General features: G+C 35.2%; 1 protein-coding gene across 3 annotated transcripts in view; it reads left to right on the forward strand.

Annotated features, from left to right (window-relative positions):
* LOC111148178 (forkhead box N2) overlaps nt 1-27,336 on the forward strand; it is a 66,842-nt gene that overhangs the window by 11,178 nt on the left and 28,328 nt on the right. For all 3 annotated transcript variants that reach the window (XM_022504627.1, XM_022504628.1, XM_022504629.1), the window contains exon 2: nt 23,546-24,096. In XM_022504627.1, the coding sequence (XP_022360335.1) occupies nt 23,560-24,096 (537 nt within the window). In that variant the 5' untranslated portion in view covers nt 23,546-23,559. The remainder of the gene's footprint in view (nt 1-23,545; nt 24,097-27,336) is intronic.

A 27,336-nucleotide genomic window follows, 5' to 3' on the forward strand; every position in this document is an offset into this window, starting at 1 on the left:
AAAAAAAAAAAAAAGGTACTTATTTACAAATAGCAAATGCTGCATGTAAGTAAATAATTGCAGTATGATGTATACCCTTCTAGACACAGATTCAAGAGTAGTGTAGGAACCAGCTTTCCCCAAGGAGTGGGGAGGGTCAATTTTTAGTTATAAAAGAGGTTTACTAATGGTGTATCATTACCTTTAATAAACTCATTTTCTCTTTGTTTTTTGTTTTGTTTTGTTTTTAAAGATTTTATTTTATTTATTTATTTATTTATTTATTTATTTATTTATTTATTTTTAAAAGATTTTGTTTATTTATTTGACAGACAGAAATCACAAGTAGGCAGAGAGGCAGGCAGAGAGAGAGGGAAGCAGGATCTCCGCCGAGCAGAGAACCCGATACGGGACTCGATCCCAGGACCCTGAGATCATGACCTGAGCCGAAGGCAGCGGCCTAACCCACTAAGCCACCCAGGCGCCCTTATTTTATTTATTTGACAGAGATCACTGGCAGGGAGGCAGGCAGAGAGATGGGGGGAAGCAGGCTCCTTGCTGAGCCGAGAGCCTGATGCGGGGCTTGATCCCAGGACCCTGAGATCATGACCTGAACCAAAGGCAGAGGCTTTAACCCACTGAACCACCCAGGCACCCCTTCTCTTTGTTTTTGTAAACTTTTTCCATTATAGTGTTTCATACAAATGGTTTTACTGTAGTCTTCCTTTAATTACTACTTCCAAATAGCAGATTTTCAAATGGAATTAAAATAATTAATGCTTAAAAAGTTTTCTGATACTATTTTCCAAATACTCCTTGCTTAAGTACTCTGTTTAGGGTTGTTATGTCCATTGTTTTCTAGGCTTTTTGTTTTTGTTTTTCATTCTGGAGTAAGTCAAGTCTTTTTTTAAGGTATAGAACCTTAGTGTTTATAAAGTGGTTTCATTTCTGTTGTTTGCTTTGAGCTATTGACACAAATAACCACAGTAAAAAAAAAAAAAAAAAAAAAAGGACATATAAATGCAATTGGAACATAGTAGGAGAGAGAAATATTTCTAAAAGATGTTCAGGTGGTAATTGCATGGAGGAGTTGTCCTTAGGGTTTTGGCTGAATGGTGGTGGGGAAGGTAGACAATCCAGATGTTAGAAAAGCAGGAACAAGAATATAAATAGAGAAATGCACAAGAAGTTTTTGGACAAAATTAGTCAGGTTTGGACTAACTTCAAGTAGAGGAGCATTAGCTTGATGCTATAGATTTTTGAGTCAGATATATTTATGTTCGCATGTACTTTTTTTTTCAGTCTTTTGTACTTGTGGAGCAATCTAAACAGGGTAGCAACTAGTGTAGTGGTGAGGAGTGTGAGCTCTAGAGCCATACTCTAGAGCTTGTATCTCCTTTGTGCCACTTTAGAGTTTGTGGTAATGAGCATACCATTTAATCTTTCTGTATCTGTTTCCATATATAAAATGGACACTAATAATAGCAATTGCCTGGCATAGTTGTGAAGATTAAAAGAGTTAATACTAGTAAGTCACTAAAAACAATTCCTGGTATCAGTAAGCATTTAGTGAATTTTTTTATATAAGAAACTACTAGCTCTCATTTACATAAATCCATGTGTACATGATTTATACACACACATAAGAAATATACATATGGGTAGGATATATAGGTTTTACCATGTATGTATCTATAGGAAAGCTGGTAATATTTTAATTTCAGTTTTCTTTTTTTTAATATTTTATTTATTTATTTGACAGAGAAAGATCACAATTAGGCAGAGAGAGAGGAGGAAGCAGGCTCCCTGCTCAGCAGAGAGCCCGATGTGGGACTTGATCCCAGGTCCCTGGGATCATGACCTGAGCCGAAGGCAGAGGTTTTAACCCACTGAGCCACCCAGGCGCCCTAATTTCAGTTTTTGATGGCATTTAGATTAGTATAGAATGAAAATCCAACCATCTCATTTTATAGATGTCCAAGTTATGTGGTAGCAGAGCTAGAACCAAGATCTGACAGACAAAAATTATTTGAGCTGTAAACAAAGCAGAAAACCAGCTCTGCCATTGTGTAGCTTTCAGTCAGTTAGGAAAGATAGGTCTTACGCCATCTCAGGTATGCTAAATGTTATTAAAAAGTATAGGATATTGGGTGCCTGGGTGGCTCAGTGGGTTAAGCCTCTGCCTTCAGCTCAGGTCATGATCCCAGGGTCCTGGGATCGAGCCCCACATCGGGATCTCTGTTCAACAGGGAGCCTGCTTCCCCCTCTCTCTCTGCCTGCTTGTGATCTCTCTCTGTGTCAAATAAATAAATAAAATCTTAAAAAAAAAAGTATAGGATATTATGGAAGGACAGAACTTAGGGCCCTGCCTAGTCTGGGTTGTAGAGAAGATTTCCTTTAAGATTTTACAACTGCGATGTGAGTGATAAATAGCAGCCAGGGCTAGGTGAAATCAAGAGTGTGTGAGGCAAAAGATGTAACATTTGTAAAGGCCCTGGAGGAGGAGAAGGCATGGCCTATTCAGACATCTAAAGTGGGGAGAATCAGGAAAAGAGTGGCAAAAGGTGTGGCCAGAGAAGTTAGGGGCTAAGTCATGCCAGGTCTCATGTACCATGTAAAGGACTATACATTTGGACCTCAGGGTCCCCTTGCTGGATTAAGAAAGAAAGGGACCTTGTCAGATTTGCATTTTATGAGATTATATTGTAGAAAACAAATTAAGGGAAGATCAGACATAGATGCAGGGAGACTAATTAAAAAGCTATTGTCAGAGCCACTGTATATGTTTGTGCAGCAATTATAATGGGTACCATTCATGTAGACTATTATTATAGGGGTCTAGATGAGCAATATCTACCTCCAAGAAGAAAAGCAGCCATTTTGCTGTCAATATTCTCTGTATTATCAAATGGAACTCAACATCCATTTGGTGGCTGATCCTATCTACTGGTAGAGACAACTAGACCTCCTAGCTACATATAGCTACAGTTGATTTGGCTGTTTAGGATTTAGGTTATATTCTGAGTATGTTTATTTAGAAACTTAGTTATTAGGTTAAGTTTTACTTTCTACAATGCCCTGGAGATAGTCTATTTAATAACATAAGTATCTTTAATAATTTTTAGCATAAATGTATTTTATTTCAGTAATTACTCAGAGTTAGTTGAGTCTTATTTAAAATGTACTTACTTTTAATCATACTTTTAATTAATCATATTTTGTGTTTGTGATATATATTATATCAACTGGTATAAAGTCCTAAGTTTTACTTTTGCTTTCCAAAGTTAATATAGAAGGCTATTAGTAAGGTAAGATACCATTTTCTGCCTTTATTAAATGTAATTTCCGATCTTGAATGTTCTTTTAAAAGATGCTTATTTTCAGTGGAAAAATTTAATTGGCTGTAGGGGATTTTACTGCATGGCTGACTGATTATGGATTATTTCAAAGGATTAAAAATAATTTCTATATAAGTAAATTTTGATGACAAGGAATACTTACTATTTGTATTCAGATGCCAACCAAATTTACCTGTATAGTTTAGGACATTACATCTGTTGACTTTCAGGTTTCTGTAACTTTGTTCCTTTCAGCATTTTTCCAGTGTGGTTGGCATAGGACTGTCAAAAAACCAAAGGGCTGGTTGGTTAACTGGTTACTGTATGGTTTGTGGCATGGTGATATTACTTCTAATACTAGATGGCATGGATAGTTCCTTCCATTAGCAATTATTTTTATTTTTTTTATTTCTGTGTTGTCAGTGTTTTCCACCCTTTAACATATTTTCCTTTGTACACAACATTGATTGCAGCCCCAAAGGTTGAGAAAAGATGGTTTTTCTAAGCTAGATTTACTCTAAGAGCTAATAGTGCTTTTTTCCCCTATCATATTTAATAACAGGTAAAGTAAATTAATGCTATGTTTTAGATGGTAATAGAAGTTTTCAAGTTATTTTGTCATCAACTTTTTTAAAACATTTATTAAAACTAGCAATTTTTCCTTATCAGAGAAAACAGCTTTCACTGCATTTAGATCTTTTGTGGTACTATTCTTTTAAATAAGTATTTCTGTGTGTGAAAGGTGAGGTTATTTGCTAGCATTCATTTTGAGGAAAAGTATTTGGTCTTTATAAAGAAAATACCAGGTTTGTTGACTGGTTAGAAGCAAATGTGTTTCATTTTTTCTACTTATAAAGCTTTTGCTTCATTTTAACTTCCCCAAGAAACTGATGAAAAACAGACTTTTTTTTAAAAGACAAATGCTGCAACAATGTGTAGGGGAAGTCTATATACTGTGTACAGGTAGCACAAAACTATTTAGATAGAAATGGCATTTAAATCATGGTTTACATTAAGTACCTGGGCAAGTTAGGGGTGGAGAAAAATGGATTCAGTGGAAGGTTACAGCAGAATTTTTCCCCAGATTTTAGTGTTTGATGCTTTCAGCATGAGTTGGAGAAAGGTCTTTTCCTTCACTCAGTTTTATTTCTTTTTTTACCCCCATTCGAAAAACAGTTTCCCTGTGAGATAAATCTTTGACCCTTTTGTATTCTGCCCCCTCCCCACTTTCCCGCCCTTTCTTGACTGGAAAATGCAGCTGCACACATTTTTTGTGTAGAGACAAAGGATCACATGCTGTGTCACCTAAATCTATGACCAAGAGGCAGTTTTATCCCTAAGAGACCATAATGCTTCAGTTGTCCTGGATACGTGACATCATGTAGCATTATAATCAAACACATGTCTTTTTGCAGTACATTTGGTATTTGACTCTACCCTCTAATCTCAGTATTGGATTTTATGGGATGGACAGTATTTATAATAGAGAATCTTAATCAAAATGAAAGTTTTATTTTTATTCAGTAGAAAAGATTGAGTTCCTTCCTTTTACGTGTCTAAATTTTTTCTTACCTGAGGGTTACCAGCATTATCAGATATTTTGAGTTAATGGAATATCCTAAAAGTTCCAGTATGTGTTAGGTTTGTTACATAGTGCCTTGCAAATAGTATGTGCTCAATAAATGTTATACTTTGTTTTTCTCAGTGTGGTAAATTAATAGGAATAAAATTGTTTTCTTTTTTAAAAAATGAAGAACTCTTAGGATTTTAAAAACTAATTAGTATCTGTAAGCTGCTAAAATAATTTTATATTGACCTTATGATAAGTTTCTTATACTGTTGAATAAATCCTGGGAATATAGTGCTTGGCTTCCAGGGTTGAGAAAAGGTATTTTATTATAATTAATCAATGAAAATTGTTCACTCCCAAGGAGAATGGAGGTGAGGGAATGAGAGGAAAATTGAGTGGAAATTTCTTCTATATATTTATCTTCATCGGAGAAAGCTTTAAATTATGGTAAAGAATTGAGGTAATTGCCAGTCTGTGCTATTAAAATCACAAACATTTTGGAATTCTGCATTATGCCATGTAGATTTGTTTTTTTTCTATGTCAAACATTGTTTAGTGATCTGAACTAAGTGAAAGACTATTTCCCTTTGCTAGGGTTGTCTTAGCCCAAGTCAAATAGTTCTTTATATTGGTTACTTTAAAGTGATTGGATGAGTAAGCCGTAAATCTAAGATGGGACCTACCCTTTGGCTGCTCTTTTATATTTGCAGGATTGTTTGATTTACTCATGACATTAAGTTATTGGTAGGAAGGAAGAAGGAAAGTCAATTAAAATAAAGTTTCCAAATGTCTTAAGGCCATGTAGAAAGATAGAAATTGTAAATGCAATTAGTTAAATATAACACTCATTTGCCACATGCTTCATGAATTTACATGTTGAAGGATTTATAATGAGACTGATATTAAGTAGAAAGCTAGACTGGAAGAGTGAAATGGTGAGAAATAGCTTTATCTGTGGGTTAGATGCTGCCATGTTGTTGAAGGTTAATCATCCCTTGCTTTAACCATAGGACTGACAGCCTTCTTCTTCAGGATTTCTCTGTACAATTGCTCAAGTGTTGGTTTCATCTGCTTCCCAGTTCTAGTAAAGCATAACAGATGGCATGGTTCCTTTTCACTCTAGTGTAGTAAAAGCTTTTAACAGCAAAATTGATTTTCCTTATTACTCTTTTGGGGTATTCTTTTTTTTTTTTTTTTTTTTTTTAAATGAGGAACTCTCTAGATTTAGGAAATAATTAGTATTTGTAAACTGCTAAAATAGTTTATGTTGAGCTTATCATAATCTTATATGCTGTTGCATTAATCTAGGAAATATGGTATGAAAAGAAATATTCAGTGATTAGCTGGCAAGGGAATGCAAGGAAAAAATTGAAATAAATTTGCTTTGGGATATCAAGAATTGATTGTCATATTTTATTTTGATGAGTATTTTTTGGTGCTTTTTAAAAAATTTCTTAATGAGAATTCTAGGTAATGAATTAAAAATAAATTTTTAACGATTAAAAAATTATTTCACGAATAATATCTTAGAGTTAGGGCTTAAAGAGCTGTAATATAGGTAAAGTAAAAACTTTTAAAGATTTATCTATTTTTTTTTTAAAGATTTTTTATTTATTTGTTAGAGAGAGAGAGAGCACGTGGGAGCAGAGGCAGACAGAGTGTCAGGCAGAGGCAGAAGGAGAAACAGGCTCCCTGCCAAGCAAGGAGCCCGATGCGGGACTCGATCCCAGGATCCTGGGATCATGACCTGAGCCGAAGGCAGCTGCCCAACCAACTGAGCCACCCAGGCATCCCGGTAAAGTAAAAACTTAATTGAAATTGAAAAATGTAACATCAGGAGATTCGGTTATATTGAAAAGCACTTCTTAGAAATATTAGACACATCATTAATAGAACTGAGTTAATTGCAATTATTCCTTATTTGCTATGGATCTATATTACTAAAATATACACTAAAAAAGTCTCATAGACATGAGACTTGCTGGCCTGAGCCTGATTTGGGGGGTTTTAAGTAAATTTTATATTCATTAATGCATTTTTTTATGAACCCATATTTTTTTAAAAAAATATTTTATTTATTTAACAGAGAGAGAGATCACATGTAGGCAGAGAGGCAGGCAGAGAGAGAGGGGGAAACAGGCTTCCCTCTGAGCAGAAAGCCCGATGTGGGACTCAATCCCAGACCCTGAGACCATGACCTGAGCCCAAGGCAGAGGCTTAACCCACTGAGCCACCCAGGCGCCCTGAACCCATATTTTTAAAGTACTGTAGATATTATGCTCAAATCACAAAACTATAAGTAATACCTTCAAAGAAGAGATTATTATCTTGAATATTCTAACTTGATAGGAATTCTGTAACAGGATAGTAGATTCTGAATTAGTTGGCTATAAATGAATGTACTATATAATATGTAGATATTTATATTCCTGTTCTGTTTGGTTATAGCTTCCTATTTGCCACTATATTTTTCTTTTTGTTATTGAGGATGTCATTACTAGTGAAAACTCAACATTTTTTTTTTTTTTACTTGAGAGGTAATGTATTTTCTTTATATTTTTATAAATTACTTGTGTGTGTGTATATGAGAATGTTAACATCAGGCAGAGCTATGAATAAAGGAACTTAAAGAGTTTTCGGAGTCCCTTAATAACAAAATTTAAAAAGTTCTAAAAGTTTATATGATTTGATTTCTTTTAGTCATTTAAACTAGAAAGATTTGAAGAGTTCTGTCACGTAGTGTGATTGGTAAAATACTGATATATAAAGTGCATAGAAACAAATAGAATAAGGAAGTGAAAGTCGCATCATAGAGAAAATGATGAAATTTTTATTGCAGCATTCTTCTGAGAAGTCCTAATTTCAGGTGGCTGCCTTGCCAGTCATTGGTCATAAAGGGGACCCATCCTTAATGTTAGGATTTTTTAAAATTTCAAACTTCAAAACATGAAGTATTATTACTGATTTTGTACCCTAATTTTTGTATTCGAAAGCTATATCATTTATAAATCTACCTTAAGAAGGAAACTAAAAATGACTTAAAAAATTAACAACTAACAATAATTACCATATCTCTAGCTAGTATTCATTGTACCATTACTCTCTACCACTTTTCTAAGTGCTTTATATTCTCATGTTAATTTGTATTAACAGTCTTTTGAAAGTCAGTACTGTTAAAATTCTAAATTAGGTCTTATAATCAGTTGAGTGGCAGAGCTGGGATTTGAACCCAGGCAATATCTCTTCACAGCTCATGCTCTTAACTCTCTGCTTTACTGCCACCAGATGTGATTATAATATCAAGAATAGTGATTTAGATTTTACTATTTTTTTGTAATATGAAATTGCTTATCCTTCACAATTTTAACTTCAGATACACTGTCCCCTCAAGTTTCTGTTAAGTATTTCCTAGTATTACATGTATTAATTCCTTTCTCAAGGACGAAGCCTTTTATTTCACAGTGCATACGTACATACACACATAGTTGTTAGATTCTATGGTAAAGTAGTATACAATTACGGCAATAGAGCCATGAATGTAGTAGGAGTAAAAGGGTTTGGTGTGTTTTTTTTGTGGTGTGTTTTTTTTTTGGAAGCTTCTTTGAATAGGGCCAAGAAAGGTTATTCTGAGTCATATATATGTTATACTTCTCTTTCTCTACCTTTTCTTCACATTGCAAGATGTATAGATAATATAATCATAATCCAGTATAGCTAATACATTAGCTTTGGGGTGTATTTTAAATTTCTGTATACATTTAGGTACTTCTGACATTTTTAGAATTCATAATATATATTTCCTGTTGATCAGGAAGTTACTTATTCTGTACCCTCAACTATTAAACCACAAATGGACAAAAAGGGACTCCTAAATAGTTGGGGAAAAAATTACAAAGTTTATGCATTAAACTTATGCACCCTAAGTATAGATCAATACTATATATCAATACCAGTATGTACTATATATCAGTACAATACTATACTTCATATACTTTCATATAAGATCACAGTAAGATCAGTAAGTATAAAGAACTTAGAATATAAGTATAAATACTTAGTATTATATAAATATTATACTAAGTGAAAATACTTAGAACTAAGTATAAAGGTGAGTTCTTTATACTTACTGATCTTACTGTGATCTTTTATGATACTCTTTTTTTTTTTTTTTTTTTTTAAGATTTTATTTATTTGACACAGACACAGCGAGAGAGGAAACACAAACAGGGGGAGTGGGAGAGGGAGAAGCAGGCTTCCCGCTGAGCAGGGAGCCTGATGCGGGGCTCGATCCCAGGACCCTGGGATCATGACCTGAGCTAAAGGCAGATGCTTAACGACTGAGCCACCCAGGCACCCCCGTATATGAAATTTAATAAAAATTTTTTGGCTTTCTAGTTATAGCAGATAATGGTAATATAATATGATGTTAATGATTTAGAAATACAAAATGCTCTGAAAACCAAAGTTTTTTCTTAGCATATTTAGTAGCAAAACATGATCTGAACTGATGTAAGACTATTAATGGTCTTTGTTTACTCTCTTCTTAGTGTGAAACTACATTTTGCTACAGAAATATTAACACGTTTATTAGGGAGTACTGCCTCAAACCTCACCAACATATTGTACAACATATCATATTTGCATTATAGTTCCTTTCTAAACTCTAAAATATTCTGAATTCTCAAATATATCTGCCCTCAAGGATTTTAGATAAGGGAGGACACACCTCTGTAATCAGGTACATGAGTGCAGTACAAATGAAAACTAGGATATAATGAACTAAGAAGATTAATCCAGTAACTCAAGCATAGCAAGGTGAAGTCTTTTAGCGTAGAGCAATATTTCTCAACTTGAATGATACATGGATCTCTTTTATCTATTTATTTTTAAAGATTTATTTATTTGAGAGAGAGAGATCACAGTTGGGAGAGGGTGAGGCAGACTCACTGCCGAGTGAAGAGCCCAGCATGGGGCTCCATCCCAAGACCGTGAGATCATGATACATGGATCCCTTTTAAAGAAAAAAAATTCAAGTCCCATTTTAAGGATCACTGACTTTAGTTCCTGAAGTTTTTAATAAGTCTTTCATTATTCTCTTTGAAAATAGTAAAATACATTTTTATGCTATTACTGAAATAAAAGCACAGAATGAAAGTTTGCAAAACTCTTGGCCCCCAGAGTATATCAATGGGATATCCTCACTTGAGAAACACTTATAAAGTGGCAAATACTCCTGTATGCTTGAGGAGTCCATATAAATATACCTTTCAAGTCTGTTTATAATGACAAGCCTGAATCATAGTTAAAGGGGCTAAAATGTCTTTATGTCTTTAATGAATATGATTTTTTTTTAAAGGGGTGAGAAGAACCACCTCTATTTAGAAAAATGTGCACAATTTTTGATAAGTACCTTCCACCTCCAGGGAAGTGTCCTGTACCTACTTCCATTTGGGAATCACTATCACAATGAGCAACTCTTACTGATAGAGGAGTGAGTCAAATCTCTCAAGTGTGTTGAAGCAGGAGAAACTTAAACAGTGCTTTAAGATACAGGATAATGCAGGTTAGTGATAGTGCCATCAGGAACTAATATAAATATCTGTTTCCAGCAGCATGGCAAACTAAATGGCCTTTCTGCTGAAAACAACCTGAAATATTCAGTAAAATGCATCAGTGCTCTGGCACAAAAGTAAAGAATATTTAGACTGAACACTAATTGCAAACCCAGAGAGAACCCAGTGCAGTAAGCTGAGTACTGAAGCTGGCTCTTGCCTTGAGGGTATTTACCAAATCAAGTGAGTTTCTGTTTTCTTAGCCTTGTGGGGCTCAGGAACAGGAAGCAAAGCCCAGACCCAGCCAAGGTAAAACACCTAGCAGGAAATAGTCTTCCCCATTACTGTGGAGCCCCAAAAGGCTATAACTTCTAGATGTGTGATCTAGATACTCTTTCTCTTCATGTCCTTAGAGAAGACAAAGAAAGTTATAAGAATATTGCTGCTAACAGGAAGAATAAAATCACTACTGAAAAATTTTTTAACCACAAACAAGCCTTTCACACAGGTTTACTTGAATTCACACTAAGAATTCAAAATGTTTCTTCATTGTTACTACTCCTGGGGACTTGACAGAAGCAACACAAATCGTCACCAACAAAGAGTTGCTTTTAGTAAAGTTCTAATGAAATGAGTAGCTTAGGGGCGCCTGGGTGGCTCAGTTGGTTAAGCATCTGCCTTCGGCTCACGTCATGATCCCAGAGTCCTAGGATTGAGCCCCACATCAGGCTCCCTATTCTGCAAGGAGTCTGCTTTTCCCGCTGCTCCTCTCCCCGCTTGTACTTGCGTGCTCCTTCTCTGAAATAAATAAAATCTTTAAAAAAAAAAAGAAAATGAGTAATTTGTAATAAAAATTACAAACTGTCTAGGGAAACAAGGCATAATATAAGAGAATCAGCAGAATCAGACTTGCCAGTAGTTCACATCTTGGAATTATTAGATATAAAATATAAAAATTATACATTTAATATGTTCAGTGACAACTTAAAATAAGGAAAAGAGATATTTCATAAAGAATCAGAGGTTCTAGAAATAAAAATATATAGTAATTAAAAATAAAATTCGAGAGATAGATAAAAGTAAATAGACCCCACTGAAGAAAAATTGATACAATGAAAGATAGTCCTCTGAAGAAATCCAGAATGCAACACTAAGAAGAAAATGGAAAATATAAAAGAGGCTAATAAAGGGGAAAATTGTAAGAGAAAACAGAACACCTTTGGAGGAATATCAGGTCTCAGTAACAATAATGGAAGTAGATGACCATGAAATTATATACTCAGTAGAAAGAAATTTAACCACTATGACCTATCCTAGTTCAACCTAGAATTCTATAGCTAGCAGAAATGTCTTTCCTAAACAAAGGATAAAATAAAGATATGCTCAAGTAAATAAAATCTGGAAGTTCAAAAGCAGTCCATGTTTTATGTAGAAGGAAAAATGGTCATAGCTAGTATGAGATTCAAGAAGGAATAATCAGAGTGGTGAGTATATGGGTAAATTAATAAAAATTAACTATAAGTAATATTATTAACCATGAATAGTAAAAGCTAGAACTAAATTACCAGTTATTATAGTTGTTTACTTAATACCCATTATTTTATAAACCAGGAGGAGGTGATTGGAACTAGTATTCAAAAGTTCCAAAGTTTTTTTTTTTTTAAGATTTTATTAGCTTATTTGACAGAGAGAGAGATCACAAGTAGGCAGAGAAACCGGCAGAGAGAGGAGGAAGCAGGCTCCCTGCTAAGCAGAGAGCCCAATGCGTGGCTCCATCCCAGGACCCTGGGATCATGACCTGAGCCGAAGGCAGAGGCTTTAACCCAATGAGCCACCCAGGTGTCCCTCAAAAGATCTTTTTATTACTCAGATTAAAGGTAACTTTTAGATTTTGATAAGAATGCATGATAAAAATTTTAAGGTAACACTTTAGTAATAGAAATAAATATATAACTTCCAAACTAATAAATGATAAAAAATGAAAGCGGGGAAAAGGAATTCTAAAGAAGGCCAAAAAAGAGAAGGAAATATGGAGTAGAATATCAAATAAAGTGTTAGAAATAAACATATCTATACCTTATATTTAAAATGGGGTTTAAAGCAGAGACTGGAAGGAAACAAGAGGAAAAAATGTTGAAAGTAAAATGATGGAAAAAAATATTTAAGGCAAATATTAGTGGAAAGAAATCTGGCATATCATTTGAAATAGATGTTAAAACTAGTAGAATTACTACAGAAAAAGAATTGATACAAAATGGTAAATGCTTCATTTTTGCCAGGAATACTAGAAGCTTTAAATTTGTATGCAACTAATAACTGTAACCACAAAAAAAGCAAAAATTAACAGAACTACCAGGAAAATCTGATTAATTTCACCAGCATAGTAGGAGATTGTAATATATCTTCCTCAGTATTTAATAGAGAAAACAGACCCCCCAAATTGGTACAAATATAGAAAATTTAAATGATGTAGTTAAGAAGCTTAATTCAGTAGACATCTATTTCATCCAATCACTGGAAACATCAGCTGAATCATGAAAATCAACTACACACTAGGACCAAACAAGTTTTAATACATTTCAAAGGATTAGTATCCTATGGACCATTTAAATTAGAAATCAGTTAGAAAAAAAAAGATCACATGGCAATTAAGAAGCATTCTTCTAAATAACTCATGAATGAAAGAAAAATGTTAACAGAGCTTGACCTGCTCTTTGGGAGGAGATGTTAGGTCATCCCTCAAGTTTGCTTGCAGCAAACAAAACCCTGAAAAAAAAGCCCAAGTGAAGGCTTTTCATTCTTGGCATATATAGCAAGAATGTTCAAGGATGCCAATGCTCAAGATTGGTTCCCGCAACAGAAAGGATACAAGTTTTTTTAAGATTTATTTTATTTTAGACATAGAGACAGAGAGCAGGACCTGGCAGAGGGACAGAGGGACAGGGAGAGAGAGAATCTCCAAGCAGACTACCAGCTGTTGAGGAGGCCCACACAGGACTCGATCCCAGGACCCTGAGATCATGACCTGAGCTGAAATCGAGTTGGATGCTTAACCAGTAGAGCCACCCAGGCACCCTGGGAAGGAATTCTTAAATGAGAAATAAACTACAGTAACTATAAAGCAAAGGGTTAATAAATTCCATCATATTAAAGTTAACTTTTTCATTCATAGACAACTAATAGACTAAAAAGACAAACCACCTACTAGGGAAAGATCTTTGCATTACATGTAAGGATTAGTATACAAACAGTACAAGTGACTCAAATAGACAATTAATAGAAGATTTTTAAAAAAAAAAAGATTATTTATTTATTAATTTATTCATTTGTTTATTTGTTGTTTGTTTGTTTGTCAGAGAGCACAAGCAGGGAGAGCAATAGAGGGAGAAACAGGCTCCCCGCTGAGCAAGGAGCCCGATATCGGACTCCATCCCAGGATTCTGGGATCATGTCCTGACCTGAGGTCAGGTGCTTAACCAACTGAGCCACCCAGGTGTCCCAGAACTTAATTCTTATGTACAGGTTTCTCCTGCTATCCAAAAGTAGAATCTTCCTACAAAACCTTAGGAAGCCCAAGTGGTGTAAAGTGAAGAAGAAATTACCATTAATTTATATGGAAATTTATAGGAACATTCCCAAAGCCAAAAAAAAGGAACCTCCCGTAGGCTTTTCTGGTACCTTAGGACACATCTTACCAAAGGATACACAAAATAAATCAAGATAAAGCCCAGAATTCCACAGGTACCATTCAAAGCTATGGCAGCTTGACTCTAAGGGGCTAAGTATAGACCCTCTGGGGAAGGAGCTTGGCAGTGCCACTCTCCCTCCTCAGGGTTCACACATGCTTCAGAACAGACCCTGAATCCTATTTTCATTTTGTGCCTTTTCCTAAAAGTGAAAATCATCTTCAACAGGTACTAATGTAGGTCTTTTGTAGAAGCAAAGTAGTATAATAACTTCAAAAAGCGGGGAATACCTGCATGTTCAACCCCATTACTAATCTGGGAAATGCCAAGTAAAACACAAGGAGATGAAATTTCATAGTCATCAGGTTGGCAAAAAAATGTTTTTGATGAGTACATGGAGTAAACAGAATACACGTATATTCCTGGTAGCAATTTGTCATGACCAGTTAAAGTGGAAGAGAAGAATGCTCTGTGACCCAATAATTCTACCCAATATATCCTGCTTTTAGTTGTGTACCCCACTAAAGTTCTTGGCAGTTGTATTCCAAGAGATAGGAACAAGGATATCCATAATAATGCTACTTGTAACAGCCTCAAACATAAATAAATAATTGTCCACAAGAGTATAATAAATTTTGGTATATTCATAAAGTAGAATAGTTGTCATCTTTAAAAGTGAATTATTGCTGCAATAATGTTAAAAAATTTGGTGGGGAGAAAGTAAGTTTCAGTACAATTCAATTTTATATGATGTTTAAAAAACAAAGGGAGTGGGGCACCTGGGTGGCTCAGTCCTTAAGCGTCTGCCTTCAGCTCAGGTCATGATCCCAGGGTTCTGGGATCGAGCCCCCACATCAGGCTCCTTGCTCCGCGGGAGGCCTGCTTCTCCCTCTCTGACTCCCCCTGCTTGTGTTCCCTCTCTCGCTGTGTCTCTCTCTGTCAAATAAATAAATAAACTTCAAAAAAAAAAAAGGGGGAGGGAGCTGAAATAATGGTTAGGGGTCCTAACATGATAGAAGTATAAAGAAAAAATGTTTTTGTTTGCCTAGTCTTTGATACAGTCAATTAAAAATATGGATAAGTAAATAAAAAAACACTGTGTGTCAATAACCAACATTTTGTGTTTAGAAGGTTTCTTAGTTATTTTGGGCAAAAGAGCTATCAATAATAGCTCTTACAATACCTCTAATACCAGGGTAATATTGAAAATTCTATACCTTAGTTTCCCTTCTCTGAGCTCTGTCAAGCATTTCCTCTCAGACCATTGTTAATATTGACCTAAGCAAAAATGCTCTTCTCTTGTCCTAGAGTAGACCGTCATTGTAATATTGAACATAGTATGGAAATATGCAGATCTCTATTAAATATCTTTGATAGATGCATGGGCTGCACAGATGTGAAAAAATGTTACATTTTAATCCTGAGCCCTCTTCTCAAGATACTGCTATGACCTTACACAGTGAAGCTCTAGGCAGGAGTTGCAGAGTGATTATAGTGGGCTTGTTTGAACTCTCCACTTTTAAATTATTCTTGTCTAAAGAAATTCAGTTTTTTCTGAAATGTAGAAGACTTGGGAGTCTTAACACCAATGTGTACTTTGCAAAATTGTCTTGTACATTTACCTACTTTTTTTGTAGCATTGTCTTGGTTTTAGGAATTGGTTTATTAGTGGATGTATTCATTACTTGGGTTATGCTAGTTATGCTCCTAGGAAATTAGAGTACAGTTTTCAAACCCCACATCACAGTCTCTTGACCCTAATGCTTATTTTGAGTGACATTTATTATGTGTAACAATTACATGTGGTTTGTTTGAGGTATTGTTCTTAAAAGATTAATAAAAGGAAATGTTACATCACTAGCTCAGATTTCCTTTTATTTCTTGTTCTGCTTTGAAGCAAACTTCCATGCACATTATTAATGACCTGTTACTGAGTGGTTTCAGTTCATTTTAAGAAGCAGTTTCTTATAAAACTAGATTTTGTTTTGGTATAAAACTAGAATTTCCCAAACAAAAGTAAAAGCTTTTTAAAAAAATTTTTGGTGTGAAATATACAGGTCTTTCTTGTGTAATACTACATATTATATATTTCTGAAAACATTAAAATATTGTGCTAGCTGATAGGTCAACTCACCTAAAAGTATGAAGCTTTGTAGTCAGAACACTAACAAAAATAAGTTTTAAAGGGCACCTGGGTGGCTCAGCGGGTTAAAGCCTCTGCCTTCAGCTCAGGTCATGATCCCAGGGTCCTGGGATCGAGCCCCGCATCGGGCTCTCTGCTCAGCAGGGAGCCTGCTTCCCTTCCTCTCTCTCTCCCTGCCTCTTGCCTACTTGTGATCTCTGTCAAATAAATAAATAAAATCTTTAAAAAAAAATAAGTTTTAAGAATATTAGAATTTTTTTAAAGATTTTATTTATTTATTTGACAGAGAGAGATCACAAGTAGGCAGAGAGGCAGGCAGAGAGAGAGGAAGGGAAGCAGGCTCCCTGCTGAGCAGAGAGCCCGATGCGGGACTCGATCCCAGGACGCTGGGATCATGACCTGAGCTGAAGGCAGCGGCTTAACCCGCTGAGCCACCCAGGCGCCCTAGAATATTTTAAAAGATATATTAAATTTATTACAAATAAATACAATTTAGGAATTAAAAAAAAAAGGTGAAAATAGCGTGATGGAAGGGAATGCAAGGAAGGGTTGAAGCTGCAAGGTTATGGAGGATAGGATATAATGCATACAAATTTGTGGAGAGAAGAGCTCATTAACACTTCCAAGAAAATGCATGTGGCCAAGCTGTGCCAAGAGGAAGAACATGGGTTGAATGAGAATTGTGTACAATACTGTATTTTCAGCAGCTTGCAGCTTTCCACTACGTTAGCCTATTTTGGGTTCAGCTGTTATTACTTAGTATTGCAAAAACATAAGCTGGTAAAAATCACTTACAAACCAGTGTGATTTTCACATTGTACTAAAATCTTTCCCCTATTTACCAGTGAGCTAATTTGTGCTACAGAAAAGCTTGGTAGCAAAATAGACTGTACTGAATTTAAGAGGTGACTTTTGTTCGGGTTTTTTTTCCTTTTTTTTTTTCTGTGTGTGTGTTTTTTTCTGAGGTGGCTTCTGTTTTTGACTTAAGATCTTTGATAAGTCCTTGATCTTTTTGTGATTTGATTCTTTGTTAAGTGGAAACACTAAAAAATAATCCAGCACAGCTCTTCCCCTTGAATGTATTTTAATTTTTTACTCTAAAAATAATAAACACATTAAAGAAAAAGTGGTAAAGAGATCAAAGAAAAAATTATCAAGTTAATAAAAACCACTTTTAGTGTTTTATATATTTTTACTTTTTCACCAATTTATAATCTTTTTTGTTTACTTCAGTCTTCAAGAAAGTTATTTTTAATGACTAAATATTAGATTGAATTGATGTACTTCAGTTTAATTAGCTGTTTATAATAAAATGTATAAGATGTTTATACTTTTCTACTGTCTTTAATAATTTTTGGATGAGTGTGTGTGTGTATAAAAGACGAGGGAGACAGAGACAATCTATTTTTACTGTGTAGGATTATTTTACGAAGTGATTCATAAATGGAATTATTGGGTCAAAGAATATGACTTTTTTAATTTGAAGTATAGTTGACATAGCATATTAAACTAGTTTTGGGTATACAGCATAGTGATTCAACAGCTATATACGTTACAAAATCCTCATCACAATAAGTGCATTACAATATTACTGTTACTCTTTTGAAGATTTCTATATTTATTTTAGATGAGGAGGGGAGAGGAAGAGGGGGAACATCCTCAAGTAGACTCCCCACTGAGTGCGGACTCCCCCCCAAGATCATGACCTGAGCTGAAATCAACAGATGCTTAACTGCCTGAACCACCCAGGCACCCCAGTACATTACAATATTATTGACTATATTCCCTGTCTTAGACTTTTCATCCCCGTGACTTACTTATTTTACACCTGGAATTTGTATTTCTTAATCCCTTTCACCCATTTTACCCATCCCTCCATACTCTTCCTTTTAGTAACCACCTGTTTTTCATATTTATGAGTTTGTTTCCTTTTTTTTTTTTTTTTTTTAAGATTTTATTTATTTATTTGACAGAGAGAGATAGCAAGAGTAGGAATACGAGTAGGGGGAGTGGAAGAGGGAGAAGCAGGCTTCCTGCTGAGCAGGGAGCCCGATGTGGGGCTTCATCCCAGGACTCCAGGATCATGACCCTAGCTGAAGGCAGACACTTAACGACTGAGCCACCCAGGTGCCCCTATGAGTCTGTTTCTTTATTGATATTATTGGTTTGGTTTTGTGTTTTAGATTCCATATGTAAGTGAAATCATATGGTTTTTGTCTTTCTGTCTGACTTATTTCACTTAGCATAATATTCTCTAGGTCCATCCATGTTGTCACAAGTGACAAGATTTCATTCCTTTTTATGACTAATATTCCATTGCTTATATATACCATATCTTATTTATCCATTCGTAACAGTGGACACTTAAGTTGCGTCTGTACCTTGGCTGCTGTAAACATAGGGGTGCTCCTATCTTTCTGAATTAGTGTTTTTGTTTTCTTTGGATAAATACTCATAAGTGGAATTACAAGATCCTGTGGTACCTATTTTTAATTTTTCAAGGGACCTCCATACTGTTTTCCACAGTGGCTGTACCAATTTCCATCTCACTAGTGGTTTGTGGGAGTTCCCTTTTCTCCGTGGCCTCACCAATACTTGTTATTTCTTATATTTCTCGTAGTAGCCATTCTGCCTGGTATAAGGTGACATCTCATTCTGGTTCTGCTTTTGCATTTCCCACGTGGTTAGTGATGTTGAGCATCTTTTCATGTGTCTGTTGTCCATCCGGTGTGTCTTTGGGAAAATGTCTATTTAGGTCCTCCGCCCATTTTTAATTGGATTATTTAGGGGGGGTTTGGTGGTGTTCTATGAGTTCTTTATATATTTTGGATATTTAAACCCTTAACATATATATCATTTACAAAACTTTTCTCCCATTCAGTGGAGAAAACCTTTTGTCTCGTTTCTGGTTTCCTTTGCTTTGCAAAAACTTTCTAGTTTGATATAGCCCTTTTGTTTATTTTTGCTTTTGTTTCCCTTGCCTGGGAAGACAGATCCAGAAAAATAATGCTATAGTTGATGTCTAAGAGATCAGTGACTGTTTTCTTTTAGGAGTTTTCTGGTTTCAGGTCTTTTCTTTCTTTCTTTTTTAAATTTTTTTTTAAAAGATTTTTATTTATTTATTTGACAGACAAAGATCACAAGTAGGCAGAGAGGCAGGCGGGGGTGGGGGAGAAAGCAGGCTCCCTGCCGAGCAGGGAGCCCGATGCGGTGCTTGATTCCGGGACCCTGAGATCACTACCTGAGCCGAAGGCAGAGGCTTTAACCCACTGAGCCACCCAGGTGCTCCTGGTTTCGGGTCTTATATTTAGATATTTTATCTATTTTTTAATGTATTATTATTATTTTTAAAGATTTTATTTATTTATTTATTTGACAGACAGTGAGAGAGGGAACACAAGCAAGGGGAATGGGAAAGGAAGAAGCAGGCTTCCCAGTGATCAGGGAGCCCGATGTGGGGCTCAATCCCAGGATCCTGGGATTATGACCTGAGCTGCAGGCAGACGCTTAACAACTGAGCCACCCAAGCCCCAGGTCTTTAATTTATTTTTAGTTTATTTTTGTATATGGTTTAAGTGGTCCAGTTTCATTCTTAGGAATGTAGCTGTCCAGTTTTCCCAACACCATTTATCAAAGAGGCTCTCTTTTCCCTATTTTATATTCTTGTCTCCATCATTGTACCTTAATTGACCATATGTGTGTGGGTTTATTTCTGGGTTCTCAATTCTGTTCCATTGATCTGTGAATTATTGAGTCAAAGAATATGACATTTTTAATGATTCTTGGTGCATATTGCCAGTTAGTATTCCAAAATGGCACTAGCTCCTTGCCCAAAATTGTGTATTAAATATAATATTTTTAAAACCATTGTTAATTTGGGCAAAAGTAGATATTATTTTTATTACTAATATTTGTGCTTACTGCATACCAGGCATTGTGCCAAATACATTGTCATATTTAATATCACATTTGTGTTTTGCTTTGAGTTTCTTTGATTATCAGTGAAGTTGGGTATTTTCTAATATATGTTTGCTTTTTACATACTTACTTCATTTGTGAGAAAAGATGATTTGCCTGTTTATTGTGGTGGACTTAGTATTCTAAGTGGAATGTCCTAAAGTATACTAAAAGGATAGTTTAGTATACTAAACTCTTTTTCTCTCCTTGAAAATACAGTCACAGTTCAAACCTTCCTAAGAGAATGTCACCCTATCAGTGTCAGTACTTAATTTTTTTTTTTTTTTAACTTTGCTTGGCTGTTCACTTTGTGTAATCTTTGGCATGTATGCTGCCATAATACTGCTTTACATCTTAAAGTAATGGACTTTATTCTAAACTTGTAATTCAGAGAAATAATATATATTTGCAACCATCTGAATTAGTTTCTGAGGAGAATATATGTTATTCTCATATCTGTCAACAATGTCTGTCTGAATTAGTATTGCTAAAAATATCAGCTACTTAAGAGATTGAGTGTACTCTAATGGACAAAGAACTTGCATATTGAACTCAGTCCGATTTATAATTTTGGCTCTACTGTTAATTAGTTTTATAACTTTAGGCAAATGGCTTTTTTTGCTTCAATTTCCTTATTAATAACAGGGAATTTCAATTTTCTGATTGTTACCAGTTAGGATGTTTTCTAGCATTAAGGATTTTCTTCTAAAATAAAGTAATTCTTAAAGGCAGGTGACACGGCACTTGATACAGAGTAAACATATATGTCGATTTTAAGTTCATTTTAGTTTGAAATGATTATAACTTGGATGCCTACTCATGTGCCCAACATACTAAGATTCATTAGGAATACAAAAATAAAATACTTAAACATTATGGACTCCATGGCTGTGAATAAAGGACCATACACAGAACTAAGTAGCAGCACAGAGTAAGTAGAGATTTTAAAGCCCATAGCATAGTATCTATAATATAGTAAAATCTCAGTAAGTGTAAGCTACTGGTATTTGGTACTCTCTGATTTCTGTATGTGATTGAAGATCAGTGGAGATATAGGTGAAAGGCAAAAGTAGAACATTGGAAATTAGTCATTCCCGTCTTTGAACACTGACTGCTATGTGTGTTTGGGTTTTTTTTTTAAAGGAAGCAAGATATTCTTCAGTGAATTTTCATTGACACATTTTTTTGAAATTCTCTATGGGTAGAGAGACTTCGGTGGTAAAGTGAATAATTTGGTCCTCTACATAGGACAGAAAGTCATCTCTGACATATATTACTTGCGCATATGCATGCACACATGTGCATGTTTATGAATATGTGGCTTTCATACCTGAAATACAAACCGAATTTTTACAGTTTGATCTTTTCCTTCTTAAAGTATCTTGGTATGTCAAGTTATAAGCACAGGTCTAAGTAAGAAAAATAGGAACTGGATGTGGAGAGAACAGTAGTAAGATTTAAAATAGATAGGACTAGGTCATTGGTATTCAACAATGATGAGTTTGCATTCTTACCAGGATAATGTAGTAGTTGTGGTTCCGAAGTCAGTCTGCCCAGATTTAAATTCTGTTGTTTCCCATTACTAACCAGGTAAGCTAAAACAGGATGGTTAACCTCTGAGTCATTTTCCTCATTTATAAAATTGGGTTAATAATAGTGCCTACTTTATAGGGCTTAATTGATGGTTAATTGAGATATAGTTTGTAATGTTTAGCACAATGCCTGGCCCCAAAAATATTAGCTGATGCTGTTGGTAATAAGAGCTTTGAGGCTACATCTATTAATAGCTACCAGAATCCAGTTAGACTGTTACACATGTAAAATTGACTGGTTTCATAGTTCTTGAAGTAACCTGCCAGCTTTGTTCTAAGTGAAATAAAACTGTGGGGGCATTTCTCTTGTTTCAGTTATATAAGCATAAGTAGATTGAATAGGATAATGGCAGATAGAAAGTTTTTCACTGAATTCATAAATGAGGTACTTTTATGAACCACTAAAAATGAATTTAATAGTACATTACTTGTATCACTTTTCTCTTTGGTCACTTATTTTCCCATGATAGCTTTTTTGCCTTGAAGTATGTTTCAAAGGCAAAACAAAAGACATTTAAGAAAATAGAAATGAAAAAGGGTAGTTTAGAAATAGCTTTTTTTCCCTTCTCCTGGAAAATTACGGTGATAATTCAAATTTTACTTAGAGAATGCCAGCCTTTCATTGTCAATACTTGATGAGATGATATAGAATTAATATAAATATATACATATATTTATATATATTATATATAAATTTTTATATATTGCATATATAAAATATATATTTATATATATTATTTTATATATATTATATAATACATATATAAAATATGTATTATATATAATACATATATAAAATATATTACACACATAAATTTATATATGTATTATATATAAAAATTTATATATATTTAAATATATATAATATAAAATATTGAATGTAATAAATTTATAGTAAGTAATAATTTTGCTGATAGTGAATTTAGTAAGAAATGTTACCTTTTTAGTATAATCTATAAAAATATTAGAAGTTATTTATCTCTTTGTAGTAAATATTTCGATTTGAGGAAAGGCTTTGTTTGGAATTATTGTTTAAGCAATATTTTAAATTTGGCTTAATATTGAATTTAAATTTATTAAATAAATATTTATTTGAATTTCAATGTATTAAATTTAAATTTGGTTATTTTCTATATCGAGTAAGGTCATATATCCTTAAAATGCATGGATTATCTAGTCTTATAATTCAAAGAAAGTCTGCTCATTTTTTTTTTTTTAAAGAGAGAGCGGGAGCACAGGCAGACAGAGCAGCAGGCAGAGGCAGAGGGAGAAGCAGGCTCCCTGCCGAGCAAGGAGCCAGATGTGGGACTCGATCCCAGGACACTGGGATCATGACCTGAGCCGAAGGGAGCTGCTTAACCCACTGAGCCACCCAGGTGTCCCAGAAAGTCTGCTCATTTTTAATAACAATAACTATTACGAGGCTGTTACTGTAGGCTGGGGACTTTAATAAGTATTCAAAATAGATTATTTACTTGTATTAATATCACTCACATATGGTGTTACAATGCTGTATTTTATTTACAGCCATTTCAAATAATGTGAAATAAGTTCTCTTCCTTGGATTGTAACCTTTAATGTCTTTGTTGTACAAATGTTGTGCTTCAATATTATGTGGGATAATTGATTGCAAAATTTCTGATTTGTGATATTTAAATATGTATTTTCATTTTCCGTGAGCTTACGAGTAAGTATTATATTGATTGACAATTGTTTTCTTTATTGCAGAACTGTAAGAGTAAATGGGTCCAGTAATTGGAATGACTCCAGAAAAGAGAGCTGAAACTCCAGGAGCTGAAAAGGTTGCAGGATTAAGCCAGATTTACAAAATGGGAAGCTTGCCTGAAGCTGTTGATGCTGCCAGGCCAAAGGCCACTGTAGTGGACAGTGAGTCAGCAGATGATGAACTCACAAATTTGAACTGGCTTCATGAAAGTACTAATCTTCTAACAAACTTCAGCTTTGGAAGTGAGGGTCTTCCAATCGTTAGTCCATTGTATGACATAGAGGGAGATGATGTGCCATCCTTAGGACCATCTTGCTATCAGAACCCAGAAAAAAAATCAGCAACTGCAAAGCCCCCATACTCCTTTAGTCTTCTCATTTACATGGCTATTGAACACTCTCCAAATAAATGTTTGCCTGTCAAAGAAATTTATAGCTGGATTTTGGACCGCTTCCCATATTTTGCTACTGCACCAACAGGCTGGAAGAATTCTGTTCGACATAATCTGTCCCTGAATAAATGTTTTCAGAAAGTGGAAAGAAGCCATGGCAAGGTCAGTGTTTATGAACATTGCTGTATTTAGGGAGGGTGGGGGAGAATTAACTTCGAGACCTTAAAATATGGGGAAACTAAAGGAAGACAAAAAATTGTCAACTCATAATTACTTCAGTTTGAGCCTAATTATATTCATCCTTGCTTTAATTGAAATGTTTTTAAATTTCTTAAATATTGATATAAATCTAACAATTTCAGTCTACTATAGGACATAAATTAGTTTTCTAATGTTCTAATTTTCTATGCTTAGTTTCTATAGTGTTCTGCCACTCTCAGTATGTTATTTATTCAGTATGACAGTCTGAGACTTATAATTGGAACGTAGACCATTTACATTAATGTAATGGATATGGTTAGCTATAAATCTGTCATTGTGCTATTTTTTGTTTGCTCTATTCTTTTCCCCCACTTTTCCCGTCTTTTTAAGGATTGAGTATTTTTTTATGATTCACTCTTATCTCTACTATTGGCTTATCAGCTATTCCCTTTTTGGGGGCTGCTGGTGATGGTGGTGGTTGCTCTCTACTTTTCAGTATTTATCTTTAATTTATCACAGTCTATCTTCAAATAATATCATCATTATACTATTTTTTTATAGGGTTTTTTGTTTGTTTGTTTGTTTTTGTTTGTTTGTTTTTTTTAACAGAGATCACAAGTAGGCAGAGAGGCAGGCAGAGAGAGAGGAAGGGAAGCAGGCTCCCTGCCAAGCAGAGAGCCCGTTGCGGGGCTTGATCCCAGGACCCAGGGATCATGGCCTGAGCCGAAGGCAAAGGCTTTAACCCACTGAACTACCCAGGCGCCCCTCATCATTATACTATTATACCACTTATTATATGGCTTTACACAGAAAAAGTTGACTAATCATGATGTTTATCAGAATCAATTCCTTTTTTGTGGATAAGTATATGTAATATTTCTTATAGTTGAAATCTAGCAATGAATTTATAAGAATCTTTTTGTGGAGGTTAAGAAATTTTCTTTTTTTTTTTTTTTTTTTTTTTTTTTTGACATATTTTAAAGATGGTACTGTCTTGTGTTCTGGCGTATATAGTATCTGATAAGAAGTCTGCTGCCATTCTTATCTTTGTTCCTCTGTAATGTTTCTTCTTTTTCTTTTTCTGTCTGATTTCCAAGACTTTTCTCTTTATGTCATTACTTCAGCAGTTTGGCTGTGGTGCACCGAGGTGTGTGTTTCTTTATTTTTATCCTGCTTTGGTTTTTTGGAGGTTCTTGGATCTGTGATTTGTGGTCATTTATTTAATTTAGAAAAGTTTTGCTCATTAGCTATTCAAATATTTCTGTGGCTCACTTCCCACTTCTGGGACTCCAAGTAAAAATATGTTAGACCATTTGCTATTGTCTCACCTCTTAGTTGCTCTGCCCTAGTTTCTAGTCTTTTGTCTCTTTGTTTCAGTTTGGATCATTTCTTTCAATCTTTTTTGGTTTAGTCTTCCCTCTGGTATGTTCATTCTGTTGATACACCTGATAAAGGACTTCTGCATATTTATCATCTGTAGCATTTTCATTTGCCTTTTTTTTGTTTGGCAGCAAAGCAAGGTTTATTGAGTGATAATAAAGTGATAATACAAAGGTCCCAAAGTGGGAGGGAACTCAAGAGGGTTGCCCTTCATTTGCCTTTTTAAAAGTAGTCTCCCATCTTTCTGCTAAAATTTCTCACCAGATCCATAAACATATTAATTATAAATATGGTTTCTGTCTAATAATTTTAATATCTCCTCCATCTCTGGGTCTGATTTTGCTGACTGTTTTAACCTGTTCTGTGTGTGTTTCATAATTTTGGATTAAATGTCAAACATTGTAAAAGAATGGTAGAGACTTCGATAGATAATATTTCTGTCCAGAAATAAACATGCCTCTACTTTTGTCAGGTTATTAGTGTGAAACAGGTATAGGTCAATTTAGGTAATAACTGGGCTGCGTTTAGCTTTTGTGATTGTCATAGTTAACCTTCTGAGTACCACAGGCTTCAAATTCATACAGAGATGGACTGCTAATACTTGGGCTTAATGTGAGTCCTGGAGTGCCAGATAATTTTTCTTAGCATTTCTGCTCTACCTTGATCTTTCAGCTTGTGATACATTTGGGGGCAAGAAGGGAATTACATATTTTGCTCTGTGCTCTTGCCCCTCCCATAGCAATTGCTGTTACTTGGTATGAGGCTCTTGGGGTAGGAGCATGAGTTTCTTGATTTTTCTGCTCTAGTTTTAGTATTAAGCAGGCTTTGTATGCCTGTGTCTCAAAAGTAGGACTTTCCTTACCTTCCCTTGGAGCAGACGGTCTCTCCCATCTACTCAGAGTGAAGTCTAGTGGTGACTTCTTCATGTGGCTAGTGGTTGGCATATTGGACAGTACAGATACATGATATTCCTGTCACTGTAGAAAGTCCTATTGGACAGCACTGCTCCAGAGCTTGGGCCAGTTTCCTGCTCATTCCCTTCAAGGTAAATAAACTCTGCCTAGTATCAATGAGAGGTCCTGGTACAAGTAAGTTACCATTCCCTTTCTCAGGGCAGCAGATCTCTGCTTTGTATCATCTGGGCATGAGCGGATTTCCTGCCCCTTACCTAATGACAGATGGCCATTGCCTAGTGTCACTAAAGTGTGAGGATAGTTGAGTGTTGTATTTTTCTCCAGCAATAACCATCCCTTACCTGGGATTGGGGTGAGGAGGGTGTCTTGCCTCTCTCTGAGTGGCAGGCAGCTTTTGCTTCATAGCGGAGCTTTGTCCAGTATGTAAGGCAGATTGTGTTCCTCTCCCACAGTGACACCTGATCTCATCTTATGGTCATGTAAAGCCCAGAATATGGATGAGGTTTGCCTGATATCCTTGTTCAGCCTTAAACCTTAGTATATTCTGCACATCCATCACCATCTCCCTGGGTGTCTCTGTTAGGTCTCTTGTCCTGTCTAAAGTCTTCCTATGGAGCACTGGATGGAGGCCTGTAGAAAAATGCTGGCTAATAGATGCAGACCTTTTTATATGGGAATGGCAAGGATGCTAAATTATCTTGCTAGCTCACACTTGGGTTTTAAAAATTTGTTGTTGTTTGAACATTTTATTTATTTATTTATTCTTGAGAGAGAGAGATCATGGCAGAGATAGTGAGAGAGAGCACCAGCAGGGAGGAGAGGGAGAAGCGGGCTCCCTGCTGAGCAGGGAGCCAGCTCAGGGGTTGATCCTGGGACCCTGGGACCATGACCTGAGCTGAAGACAGAC

This window comes from Enhydra lutris, unplaced genomic scaffold (genome assembly GCF_002288905.1).
Source record: "Enhydra lutris kenyoni isolate GAN:26980312 unplaced genomic scaffold, ASM228890v2 scaffoldscaffold18, whole genome shotgun sequence".
NCBI lineage: Eukaryota > Metazoa > Chordata > Mammalia > Carnivora > Mustelidae > Enhydra > Enhydra lutris.